Source organism: Metopolophium dirhodum, chromosome 1 (assembly GCF_019925205.1).
Source record: "Metopolophium dirhodum isolate CAU chromosome 1, ASM1992520v1, whole genome shotgun sequence".
Lineage (NCBI taxonomy): Eukaryota > Metazoa > Arthropoda > Insecta > Hemiptera > Aphididae > Metopolophium > Metopolophium dirhodum.
Window position 1 is genome coordinate 132,716,460 of NC_083560.1, and position 15,101 is coordinate 132,731,560.

Genomic DNA, 15,101 nt, shown 5'->3' on the forward strand with positions numbered 1-15,101 from the left:
CACACGAGTATAATAGAAGTTAAGAAAGTAGCTTAGAGTGTATAGGACGTACCGTTGTACACTTATACATATGTTAAGATGTCGTAGCAAATGTATCCCGTAAAATTTTTTTGTACCTTTATCAGGACTTGTCGGGAGTCTTTGAAAATTGTTGCTCGTTGAAATGTATTTAAAAAAAAAATATTTTTAAATATACCTAAAACCACCTATGTATATAATATGAACGAATACATAGCCATTATTCATCTGCACGCGTTGTACTTAGACCTTATACCTATTTGATTTGCACATGCGATGATTATATTATATTATACGGACGAGTGACTCATCAATATGATTTACCTTTTAAGATTTGAGCGAAGAGATTCGCGTCGTTCTCGTCATAAAACGGAGGATATCCGCACAGCAATATGTAAGAAATGACACCAATGCTCCAGACGTCCACTGCTTTCCCGTAGGGCTTCTGAGCCAACACTTCCGGAGCTGAAAAACACAATTATAGGAAAATAAATAATGATATACATTAGAACGTTATGAGAAAATAATATTAATTTCCGAGTATTCAGCTATGAATACGATGACAATTAAAAACGATTCAGCTAGTTTTAATGTCACGTTTTGAGGATAACCCTATCTCAATCTTTCATTTTCCTTCGAGTTTTTGAATATAAAGTAAAAAATAATATTGTTTGACTCGTGTGAAAAACGAAAAACAATAAGCAGTTTTCAATGAAACTCTGTGTTGTTTTGTCCGAGGATCTAAAATGTACTATATCATTGAAATGTACAGTCCGTATTATATTGTATCATAAAAATAATAGTCAGATGCGCCGAAGAAGTCTGAATACTAGAAGAAACTATTTATCTTGAATTTATTTATTTTTACTGTTTTTATTCCTGTATTCATTACAAGTCATAAACTAATTACATTTAATTATTTTATCACAATTTTCAACCTTTTAATTTGTTTTGGTGACAAAATCAAAATCATTCGTGACAAGAAATTGAATCACGATCCTATATTTGAGGAATGGTGTGATAGATGACCGTTTAGTGAGTTTGTCAACTAGTGCTGTCTAAGTAGAGTGCAGAGTAATGTTAATTGATGAATCGAAATTTAACATCTACGTATTATACACTATATAATGTTATATACATAGTTAATGTTAGGTTTCAGGGTTTTCCGAACAAACTTTGAGAATGATCTCAGCATGCCAGTGAGTGGAATCGGAAACTCATTTGCGTTTTATAAATGTAGGATTTTTGAGAACTCATTAGATTTTATAATTTATTTATTGATAAGTCCTTGACTTGTTATATTCCAAAAAAGAGGATTTTCGTCGCTTGAATCGGGAAATCTCAAAGTTCGTGACACATATAGGAGGACGATAACGATTCTTGTGGTTAGTATTTCAATATGTTTGAAATTCTATGAGATGGCTATCATGATTGTCTTTTAATATCTCACATTCAAAAAACTCTAAATATAGGTATTCTATCCCAATCACTAGTATGATATCGTGCTCAAAGTTCGTAGGGAAAATCTGGAAAAACCAGGTGTAAATAAATATTACATGGTTGGGGCGTATCGCGTATGTAACGTGAGTTAAACGTATCGGAAAAGGCGGTATACGGTTAGTTGAATAAATATAAATCGATTAAGAGAGAGTGAAAGCAAAATTATTGTATACAATTTAATATATTATATTATTCTCATCGTTAGAATCTGATATAAATATGTAAAAATAATTATTAATCGATTATGAACTACCTATTGTTTTTTTAGTTCATGACCAAGCCACTTTGAAATTTAATTTAGTTTATTAATACAAAACCGTTTTTGTGTTTCGTGAAACAGATTAATTTTAAAATACGAATATAATGTAAAATATTTATGTCCATCTATTGGGATATAATATAGGCGGGTAGGTAACCTAGTAAAATTGGTGTTTAAAAATAAATTGAAACAATCTGTTTCTTATTTTTAAAATTCTTACGAAATTATTTTTGTTTATACTTTGTTTTTTTCCATTTAACTATTGATAGCAATTTGATGGTATACAAAATAATTTATTTAAATTAAATCTTTAAAAAATAACTGAATATTTTTTTTATTGGACTTATACATAGAGAGAATGAACTTTATGGATGGATTTTTGTCCTCCACGGATTTGAATAGTTTTTAAAACCTTTCATTCACCTCCTTTCATTCACGCCTTTCGCATTAAATTTGCCAAAAAGAAAATTAAGTTAAAAAAAAGCATTCGCACCAAAGTCCGTGAGATTTTTATTTATTTTTGGTTTGTTTGTTTCTGGTTTATTTCTAAAATAATGTTACGTCTCTACCACTGCAGCACACTGAATGATTACAGTCCGCTGGATATTTTATTTATATAGAATATAATATACTTGCCGAGTGTTATTATTTTCAGAAAATATGTTACCGGTGGTAAAATGAGTGAGCTGCCAGTTAAACTGTTTGGCTTTGGAATGACGTAATAGTGAAACAGAGTATGTAACGACAACCTGCGGATTCTATACGCACTGCTGAATACTATACAATTCGAGTTGATAGAACACAAACAAATTACAAGAGACACGCTGTAAACAGGTATATTTTGCATATTTTCCAAGCATGATCACCATAACGTTTTTTTTTAATAATGCATTTTTAACAATATTCAAGGTCAAGGATCATTTTTGAAATTATTTAGATTTATATACCATTCAAAAAGTGTCTTGTGGCTACATAAATTATTTATATTTTGTTCAAATGGGAATTAATCTTTTTGAATAGGTATATTAAACGGATAATGAACAATTTGATATAACTAAATCAAAATACGAACGAGTAGTTTCTGATGATAATAGCCCTTAGAGATGGTGTTTTACAAAAATAAAAAATAGATTAATTATCGAATCTAGTATTTACTATTTATCATACCAAGAAAATGATTAAAAAATATTATAAATTACCAATAACTTAAAATAAGGAAAATGGTGTGTGAGGGCAATCACCCTGTATACTGTACAAATATAATTATTTGTGTGCTACTCTTATCGTATTTTTTTTTTTACAATGAATGTTAACATAATATTTTTTATACAATATTTATGTAAAATAAATTTATGAGGTCGACCGATATGCATTTCATTGCATTTTTAAATTTATTTTTTGTGTGTAAATTACAAGCGGAGGAAAATAAACATAAACCTCAGTAACACATTAATTTTTTATGGTGCGTCTAGTTAGTAAAAATGAGTGACGTATTATAGTTTCATTTAATGATATTGCGTAGAAGTTAGTTTAATCTGACTCGGGTTAGAAAACACAAACAGTGCTGGATATTTTCTACGGAAGATATAATCTTATAATATTAATTTTCAGGCAACCATTAATTTGGATCGTAGTTTATTAAAAAGAAAACACAATTTCGGGACTAATGAAAAACCCTCGTCAGTATGTTGTTTTATGCTGTAGCTCCCATGCACGTAACAAATGAGACGTCAAGGTATCGTTTTAATAGTTTAGACTTATCAATATATAAAAGGCGATCAATTTAAGTGTCTAAACTGATGATTTCAAAAAGTTCTAACTTTTTTGAAAAACAAAAATATTTTTTTTCAATTTATATCGTAATTTTTTGACTTTTTTTAAAAACTTTTTTGAATGACAACCACAACATTATATATATTTTTATATTCCGATACAGAATATATTTTGGATTATTTTGATATATACAAATATAGTTCAAAACGAGTAGTTAATAAGTTATAACTAATAATATAATAAGTCTATAATATAATTAAATGTTTAGATGAACCATGAACGGAGTAGTTAATCAACAATTTACTGGGAAATTTGCCACTATAACACTCCTCTACAATTTAAAACTTTAAATAATTAATTTTTGGTTCAAAATTAAATTCCTTATGTATCGATGTATATTAAAAAATATTTTTCTTCAAAATATGAAATTAAAAATGTATGTAGTCATCCAAAATAGTAAAAGCTTAAAAAAGCAATAACGACAAGTTGTATAAAATATATTTTTTTTTGTCAAATGTCATAATATAGGTACCCACATATATAGATATACGTGACGTACAGCAGAAAGACTTAATACAATACATAATGATTAACACAGTATTACAAAAGTTGCAAATTAATTTTTGGGAGATGATCAACTATATTAAGAACCAACTTCCTTCAAAATTGTAAAATATTAAAAACAAAAAAAAATGTTTACATCTCGAATGTATGAAGTCGACGCTGTGCGCCTACTCTAATGGTCATAGGTACACAATAGGTTACATGTTCACATGGGTAACGATTTGGTATCGTATAGGTACACAGAAGTACAGAACCTAGGTAACTGTGCGACGTTGCTCGGGCCGGATGTGCTTATAATATAATTTGATTACGCAGTGACGCACGTGTAAATTGTTTATTCAGTATACGACGTGTATTCCCATAAGTAAAATCGTAAAGAGTGTGGTGGTAATGGGGTTTGTATAATTCCACTGTAAACGAAACGAAACAAAAAATACAAAACCGAGAGAAACACACTTGCATAAATCGTTTGTATTTCGACTTTATAATTTGCGTTCAGCATATTATATGGTATTATATTATACACCCAAACGGTTTTCCGTCGTCCCATTTCCCCAAAGTAGTTATATATAGCTACATTTTATTTTTTGTTAATTTGTTAACGTGTCGCTCGTGTTCAACCGTCCTACAAACCATTGCATCTCAACCTCGACTTTTTTTGCGTCGATATACCTTAATACATTTAGATCCATAAAAATGGCGACCCTCTTAAAACCAGGGCTTGAACCCGATTTTGAATATTAGTTAAAATCGGTAAAAACCGAAATCGTCTGCGTTACCTAATTGACATTAACTTATAATATAATATGTACGGTGTCGATAAATCAAAATGTAATAAAAAAGTAATAGTTTTTAAGTGTTTTTATTTTATCTAGGTAGTATGTAATATACTATAGTAAAAAAAGGTAAATTTCAATATTAATTTTGTAAAATTGATCGACTATACCATATATTTCAAAAATTGTATATTCAAAGCGCAGAAATTCAGAAAAAAAACTATGTAATGGACCGGACTTAAAATATTTTTATACAACAAAAAAACGCACTTAAACGGTAGCTGATGTTATTGTTTTTATATTGCATAAATAATTATCTATATTACTAGTTACTAAATGACCATCGTTAATATTATATTATCATGTTGTAGGTAACTCTATTTAAACATTAAAGGTTTGTTCATTGGCTATTTTTCCATATTTTTTATCCCACAATATTGTTTTTCGATGAAATTTTTTTGACATTTTCTAAAACTAATTTATATCTACATATTTTTACATAACTGGTCCGTTCGAACACACGAGTATGAATTATGTTATATCAAATCTATCAAATAAGGCAAATAATTGCAACATTTTTAAAATTTTAATTATTGTAATACGATAGACTCTCGTAAAGTACTCTTTGATCAACGGTCCGGGAAACATTGTGGATAAATGCCGTTGGGAGGATACCTGCTGTAACCATTAATGAATAATAATTCATAATTATGGTAAATTATTATTCATTGACACGAATGAAATACAATTTAAATGTCCATTTAGTTGTGGTTTACATGATATTGATTGATATCTGTGTTAACGAATAATATAGAGCTGGTATACCTAAAATTCGATATTTCCATTAGAAACCAACCGATTCGAGTAGATATACGTTCTGACTATAATAATATATATAGTTGGTGATTCACCGAACAGGCTCATTACTTACCCCCCCCCCCCCCAAGTTTTCTTTAATAATGAATTTAATCAAATCACTTTTTGAATTTTTTGTACTCACCGAAATGCGTTGTGGTCGTACGTATACAGTTAAATGCGTTGGTCGTTGTAAATATTATCGTCATATTTTAAATTGTATATGTAAATTATTATGGTACTGGTTTATTTTATATGCATACGTAAATATTGCGACTCAAATATTTATTTTTAATATATGTAAATTATTGGTCTAAATATTTTTTAATCATTCGAAAATTTCGTCAATGGATATATTTGAAAAATCGATATTTTCCTGCCATTTTGTAATAACGGTGTGGTTATAAATATTGGTTTTGGTGTTCATGATTGAAAATGTATTATTAAAAATAAGTAAATAACGACTAATAGTAACTGTTAAACATAGGTATTTTGTATGAAAATAATAAGGTAATTCTCGAAATCTAAACGAATATTTTTTTTTGTTAGTGATTCATTAACTTTTCCTCATATAATTTATACCCAAAATAATCATATATACCTACCTAATATAATGAGAAAATATAAATCTACTTTATCTTGTATAAAATCTTTAATCGTCATTTTTAATAACATAATAATAAATAATAATAATAGTTAAGAATATATTATATTTTTTAAACTAGAGTTATGTATTAAATATTATAATTATATTTACATAGCCAGATACACAACACAAATCGGCCAAGATGTTTATAACTGTTAACATTTAACATTTAACAAATCAACAACAAATACAGTTCTAAAATGCAATTAAAATTGTAGTGGCGTAATTTGATTTTGGTTATAATGTCCAGAGCCAGAGCCGGGTTCTTAAATTATTCGTTATTTGAATATTTAATAAATGTTACCATAAAACAATATTATATTCCATGGCATGGTCACAAATTTCATGGATTAATCAATCGTATTTTGCCCTCTTGAAATATGGCTGCTTAACTTCAATATACTCATCAAGTTGGCTATCTAGTTGTTTTATACATCTATGGTATATAGATAACTACTAGTTATGTGTGCCCCGGACTTGGAATAAACGATAATTTATATCCCAAATACATTGGGATATTGATAGAGAACTCGTTTATTCGACGTCTGGGGCACACTGTATTATGCGCAGTACGATTTTGCTGACATGTTTGTTTATTTAGTCATTGTGTCGCGGTTGTTCAATACCTTGGAAAGCTTCGGGTTCTCGGAACGGACAGTGCTGTTTACGTCCAGCTCGAGTACAACTACTACAACTAATCAAAGACTGCGATAAACGGGATAATTTCTGTTTACGGACCATACACACACTGTACACATCTCAATGTCAACAAAACGTCATCGAATCGTTGTCGTTATTTGCACAGAGTTCGTAGGTACTTCTGGACGTATATAATACCTATCCTATATTATTGTAAAAGACGTTGATTGTGTGTGAAACATGAATAGGTAGGTATGTTATAACTATTTCTATAGTAAAAAAATCATATTTTGTTTTAACTTTTAAGTAAATTTATAATATGTTTAACTATTTAATTAAAAGTTTAGTTATATAATAGGTACCAAACGGATTAATCACCAGGAAAAATGCAATTGATAATATTCTAAGAAGAGAAGACGATATTTTTACTATTTTAGAAACAAGGCAGGTATACCTTACAACCTAATCATATCGTTTAATAATATTAAGAACATAAGAGTTCATTAAAAAAATGATGTGATGATAATCCTATAATCTTTATTTTATTTTATGAAATATTATTATTGGGTTATTTTTGTAACCTTGTCCCCTTTACCAATACGTCACTGTATTTGCGTGTTCGAGTTTTCACGTTATTCTGGTAGGTAATTATGTTTTGTAATTCGTTGTTTCATATTACTATTTGTCATTGCAGTTATTTTAATTAATTAATTATTTGTTAAGCCACTGTAATTATTGGGCTACGGTCCGTCTAAATATATAAAAACATAATTAAATTAATTTATAGATATGATATTAGGATAGCTGCAGATACATAAAAATTAAGTACCTACTCTGACACTTACGACCTCTGGGGAGTGCGAAAGTTAAATTAAAAGCTTATCACTCGTAAATTGAGATAGTATAGTCTATATAATTTACCGTCGGTGATATACGACGATAGCACCAACAACGCCCGATAAAACCAAAAGAAATAAAAATGATTGTGTTTAATTTGTGCTTGGGTACTTTTGTTTTTATTTCTCTATGCAGAGATGTCTTATCTAATATCTTACTTATTTACAAATAGACAGGGCAATTCAAGGGATAAATGGAAGTTTAAATTAAGCATTAAAGGTATCACAATAATTTAGTAGGTAATTCAAACAATAACTGTGATGTAGGTAATTAGTTTTTAATGTTTTTAAAGTTTCTCGCTGAATGGTTGATTCTTGATTTTTTTTAAGACGTTGATAAACATTTAACAAAAACAGTGACTAACTTTTGACTTGCGTTATTATTTGATTCCTTCTTCTTACTTACGGCACTGTTAAAACGAAATGAAAAAAAAATTGACATCAAACACACTGCAGTCACAAACTTGATACCCATAATGGGGTTTTCTAACTTTACTGAATGACAGGCTGTCTAGATATTATGTATAATATTGTATACAAATTACACAACCTATTCACAGGTAATTACCACGTTCGGTAATTACCACATTCGTTTAGCGTTCAGTTGATCAGATAGAATTGTTCAACAAATAGACAGCACACTTTAATATGATATCTAAACCTAAGTATTGTTGCGTGCCAACGACAATAATTAAATTAAAATATTGATGTCCAGATTGTTTCTATGAAAATGTATTTGTATTTTTTTAGGTAAGTAACAGTTTTTTATGTGCCTCAAATAATACATCATACAAAAAATATTGAAAAATGCATTGATACGAAGGTGGTGTATAGGTACTTATTCCAGAATACACCTTGGCTGATAGGCCACTTGTGAAATTGCCTCATATTTGTGTTTCACAATGAACTAGTTTCTATTTTATAATTTATTATTATTCTGTTCCTTCACATCTTTATGAACGCCAATTTAATAGGGTCCTGTGATCTTTTTAGAAAAGTAGCAACAATCATCCTAGAACTTAACAAAGTTCAAGGTTCGTCGTAAAATCTATTGTGTGATATCGACTACCGTCTACCACAGCCGAAAAATTCCTAGGTTTGTAAATGTTAATGTTGTGCATGTAATATATTATAAATTATAAAAGTGCAATTTGACGTATTAGATCTGTTCTAGTAAATTATTTAATTTATGTGAGGGCTTGAATTTAAAAAAAAAAAACCGTTTTTACGTTTTTACCGTTACACAATTTTAATGTTAACTATCCAAACATTGATAACCGTTATTGTGTTGTCCAAACTTTTTTGATTTTTTTTCGCTTAACGTTATTATATTTTTAAAAAATATTAAAATTGTTTGTATTTTGTTAAACGTTATAAATAAATTATAAATTATAAATATTTTTAAAAATAAATTCTATTTTCATTTTTTGAATAATTACTGATGTAAAAACTATGAAATATGTAGACATTTAAGTAACATTTTTATTTTAATAAAGGTAGAAAAACTTATTGGGAACCTTCTATTAAAATTTCTAATGGAAGCTATACAAAGAAAAGCCTTTATCAATTTCTAACTAAAAAATAATTTGAAAATTTCCAAAATGTTGAGGAATTTTTTCAAAATTTTAACTTTAAACGCATGTAAAAAATAACTGTGCATTTATACTTTTATAATTTTTGAACTTACATTAATGAAACTTATAAGGAACCATGTATTCAATTTTCAAAACTTTTTATCCAATAACAATGTTTTTATCGAGAATAGTTTAAAAAAAATTGAAAAAATTCGATCAACTTTTTCTATTTAACTAACCCAAAAAGAGTCAAAATATTTCAAAAATATTACCATTTATGAGAAATGCTAAAATAAATATTCGGTGAAAATTTCAAAGATCTTTGGTTATTGATTTGAGTTACACCAAAAAAAATAAAATCGATTATTTCAAAAATTTTTTTTGTTTTTCTTGACAATTTCTAACACTATTTGAAATTTTCTTTTTGGCCTCCAAAATATACCCAATTAGATTTACTTTTTTATTAGAAAAAAATGCTGATCTGATCTCGAAAATCGGAACATTCTTACAATCCAAAATGTTGTTGACAAAAATAAATAAAAACACACGAAATTGTAAAATCAATACATTCATTCACTCCGCTCAGAATTTAAAATACTGGCTTGAAATCCTATTGATAACAACAAATTCTAATATACAGTAAAAAGAATAGTCTAGTAACAACATGTTTTTATGAAAACTGAATAGCAGTTAATTATGTAAATCATTGTTAGACGTTGTAGACCTTAAATCAGTGAAATTTATCTAGGAGCACCGAATGATATGTTTAATAACGGTGAACGATCAATTTGGTATTAAAAACACTAAAATGAACGACGGCAATTGTAGCTGGAATACGCGAGAAGGCAAGAGACAGTACCCATGTAAATTTTGTGAGAAGTCCTTCAATAACAGCAGCAATTTGACCTCACACCACCGGACCCATACTGGAGAGAAACCGTACCGATGCGCTGTTTGCAACAAGTCGTTCAATCAAAACTGCCATCTGACGGTACATCATCGGATGCATACTGGAGAGAAACCGTACCCGTGTGATGTATGCGACAAGTCGTTCAATCGAAGCAACACATTGACGGTACATCGTCGGACGCATACTGGAGAGAAACCGTACCCGTGTGATGTATGCGACAAGTCGTTCAATCGAAGCAACACATTGACGGTACATCGTCGGACGCATACTGGAGAGAAACCATACCCGTGCGATGTATGCAACAAGTCGTTTAATAATAGTGGCCAACTGACGGTTCATCACCGGATGCATACTGGGGAAAAACCGTATCGGTGCGATGTATGCGACAAGTCGTTCAATCAAAACTGCCATCTGACGGTACATCGTCGGACGCATACTGGAGAGAAACCGTACCCGTGTGATGTATGCAACAAGTCGTTTAATAATAGCAGCCAACTGATGGTACACCATCGGACGCATACTGGAGAGAAACCGTACCCGTGTGATGTATGCGACAAGTCGTTCAATCGAATTAACACATTGACGGTACATCGTCGGACGCATACTGGAGAAAAACCGTACTCGTGCGATGTATGCGAAAAGTCGTTTAATAATAGTGGCCAATTGACTCTACACCGTCGGACGCATATGTGAGAGAAACCGTATCCATTTGACGTTTGCGACAAGTCATCCAATTATAATAGTAGTTTGGCGGTACACCGGCGGACGTACACCGTCTGAACATTAGGTGCATTATTCAAGGACTGGATTTAAAGATGTTAAGTCGAGTAATCATACTAATTTGACTTGTTAATTTATTAATTAAGTATAGTTCTCAATTATAAATTGCTTTTGTTTTTTTTACTATTCATGACGTCGTTGTTTTTAGTTTTTCTACTTCAACTACGTTTATGTCGATTACCATCAATTATGTATCTAATATCCTTTAGAATATAAAATAATTTTCTAATGGTTCTTGTTAAAATATTTATATGAGTATACCATTTTAAATTATTACTATAATGTAAGCCAAGGTATTTAATATTATCTACTTCTGCTAATATGTGACAATTTACTTTGCTGTTGGAGTAAGTAGGTACAAGAAGATAAATGAACATATATTTGTTTCTCATGTTGAATATAATTTGTATTATTTATTCAGAAGTGTATATATTTAATTTTGTTTAGATTTAGTTCCAACAAGTTAATATAAAATCATGATTTGACATGGTTTACAACCATGTTTACTCTAGAATATAGTCATTATATGATTTATCAGATATTAATATTACAGTATCATCTTAATCATCAAATTAATTAAAATAAAATAAGTATATGATATATATTTTATAACTGTATAAGCTAATGTTTTTTAAATATCATTATTAATAATGAGGTCATAGGAAAATCTTGTTTTCATATATTTTATTACTAGCTAAATTACCCGGCGTTGCCCGGAAAAAATCTGTTTAAAAAAATTTGGCCACCGAAGCCATGGTTCAAACTTGGGACATTCTTTACTATAAAATACATAGAAGTGCCACTGCGCCAACAGGCTTATCGTTTTAATAATAATAATAATTATTAAAACCATTAGCAATCATTTAAATATAAAAATGTCCATCCTAATATATCTCAAAATCCTTGTTTGAGCACCTCCCCGGGTCGGCCCACTAATTTACCCTTTTTAAATTACCCTATCTTCTTCCCTTATGCTTAATCTACCTCTGTACTAAATTTCATCGCAATCAGTCCAGCCGTTAAGGAATGCATAGAGGACAAACAGACAGACAGACAATCATTCATTTTTATATATTATATGGATACGACCTGTGGCATATTTTGATTTTCTTTGTAAATCTACACATATAATTATCAATTATTTTACACGTTGAGAGTTTGTTTTAAAATTTTGTTATGCATGTATTTGGATTTTAAGCCAAGAGGGGGGACTAAAAGCTTCCTTTGGGATAAGTTCCCATAACACCCCTTAGTTATGCCGATCACCGGTCTTCGTGATTTTCAATCCATCGATCCAAATGGAAGTTGTTTTACCCATCTTACACAACACACAAATAATAACTACTTAAAAATGCACTTATTTTACCACGTCAGATGTGTTTAAAGAGTAATAACGTGTTGTTAGTTGTTTACCGTCATGAAAAAATATTTGGTCTGCACCAATAACAATATTGACCGAGCAACGGACGTACAATAAGGCGTGACAATCCCTCCAGCCTTCTCACGCATCACAAGTGGGTCTTGATCTTGTTTTCAGAGCATACAAGTTCAAATTTCCCAATCTCACCGTTTAATGTTTATTAACCAGGGGGAGGGGGGGTTCGTCCCCACAATGATCAATATTATCAATTATTATTTTCTTTACATAATTTCTTTCCTTTTTTTCTTTATGATATATTAGATATATTAACCATCGGAGCCCTTTATCTACAACAGTTTAATATTTAGATTACAATAATAAATTAATACATTACATCAAATAAATCAATATATAATAGTTATAGAATAAATACTAATACATCACATTAGATTGATAGATTAGTAATATATAATAAAAAATAATAATAGTAGCCCAGTAATAGGTAACTATAATTTCATCATTATTTATGTGTGGTCCTTTCATTAGCCAACCACATCATACGATCCAGAGGATTATTTCTACCATAATTAAGATTAAATTTAGATTTAATCGAGATAACTTAAGAATAAATTTTAAAAACATATTTATAATATGTTCAGTCATTATTTGATTAAAAATGTTTCAAACTAGATCAAAATCAATATAAAAAAATTTCTCTGAAAATTCGGATGACCGCTATAAACTTTTGAGTTTGTTAAGTTGGCCCACCCACATGACCTAGAACTTTTAAATCAGCACCAAACGAAAACTAATAACTAGCAAGAGTTTTCTAGTCTATTTTTAGAATTTACAAATCATTCAGGCGGCCGCTATAAACTTTTGAACTTATGACATTGGCTCACCCCTTTTAAACTAGAACTTCTAAATCAGCACCAAACGAATAGGTCTTAACATAATCGATATATTTAAATAGATAAAAGAGCAACTTATAAAATATCATATGAATCACATTTTCAAGCTTTTTGATCGAGCATAACATATTTTATCGGTATAAATATATATGTAACATAATAGAAAATATACCAAAAAGTCTAAAATTTCTAAAGTCTATACGTATTGCTATTTTAATATTTTCAGACACAAAAATAAAAAAAACAGGGGAAGTCGGCCCTGCTGTATAATTATAGTAGTCGTGTAATGTCTCTATATTGAGTAAATCACTGTAATGGGTGTGTTAAATTATAATTCAATTATAATAATCCTTATATTTTATGTGAAATTATTCAAATTTGTCAAAATGTGCAGAACTTGAAATGTATTTAAACATGTTCAGTGGGCCCATTATTTACTTGAAGAATAAATATAAAAGAGGAAAGTAGGTAACCACTCGAGTGTACCTCCTCATTGACTAGCACTCTAATGGATGTGATGAGATTTAATTAAATGATAAATCATTATACCCATACGATCAATGACTATTCTGAGCGAACAATCCTTTGGTAACCAAGATTACCAAACAATTATTTTAAAAATAATATTAAAATTTTAATAAAAGTTTCAATATATTTTCAAACAGTGTAAAAGCTTTTTTTTTAAAAAAAACACATAAATTTGCGGTTACCTCGCAAGTAAAATTATACAATATGCAGGGTGTAACAGTAATACCTCTGTCTAAATATGTCATACTGTGCTATGACTTTTGTTCTTATAAAAAAATTACTATAACCAATAATAATTATATATTTTTAACAATTATCCAATATTTGTGTTATAGTAAAAAAAAGCATTTAATGGTTAGCAAAAAAAATGAATTTTAATAAATATAACATATAGTATTATAGTCAATTACATATTCTGTTAATCTTACTTGCAATACCCTTGACTTGGGTAAAATACTTTAAAAAAATATTTGGAATAAATACTTAAATACTTATGAAAAATAGTATTTAGAATATGTATTCAAATACTTCATAAAAAATAGTATCACAAATAAAGTATTTTAAATACTTCAAAAGTTTCCCAAATATTTTTAAAATATTTTTTAATTTTTGTTTTAAATATTAAACCAATGATACTTTTATTTTTTCCCATTGTCCGACATATATAATTTAATATTTCTAAAATATATAATATAATTTGATCCTTGATTTAAAATTTTAAAACGTGTATAATATTTGAAAAATTTCCAGAAAAACAAGAAAACAATTATTATTGTAAATAATAAATATTTTTTTAAAGGAATAAAATACTTAAAAAAAATATTCTAAATAGTTATTCAGAATATTGTTGGAAAAAGTATTTTAAAAGTAGGTATTCTATATATTTAAAAAGTATTCCGAATACTTATTTTACCTATACTTTATTCAGAATACTACCCAAGTCTGAATAGCGAATACCCCGCGTGTGTATTTTACGATCATGATATTTATAATAATAATATAATATTAATGTGCCCTCACGTAAATATTATGTTACTTACGTTCAGTTTTGAATTATTGTTTACGCGAAATCGCATCCTGACCTAGGTATACCACCTATAGTCGTAGTGTAG

General features: G+C 29.0%; 1 protein-coding gene across 3 annotated transcripts in view; it reads right to left on the reverse strand.

Moving 5' to 3' along the window:
- Window positions 1-15,101, reverse strand: part of LOC132936224 (calcium/calmodulin-dependent protein kinase type 1) — a 442,174-nt gene that overhangs the window by 20,512 nt on the left and 406,561 nt on the right. For all 3 annotated transcript variants that reach the window (XM_061002914.1, XM_061002913.1, XM_061002915.1), the window contains one exon: window positions 343-483. In XM_061002914.1, the coding sequence (XP_060858897.1) occupies window positions 343-483 (141 nt within the window). The remainder of the gene's footprint in view (window positions 1-342; window positions 484-15,101) is intronic.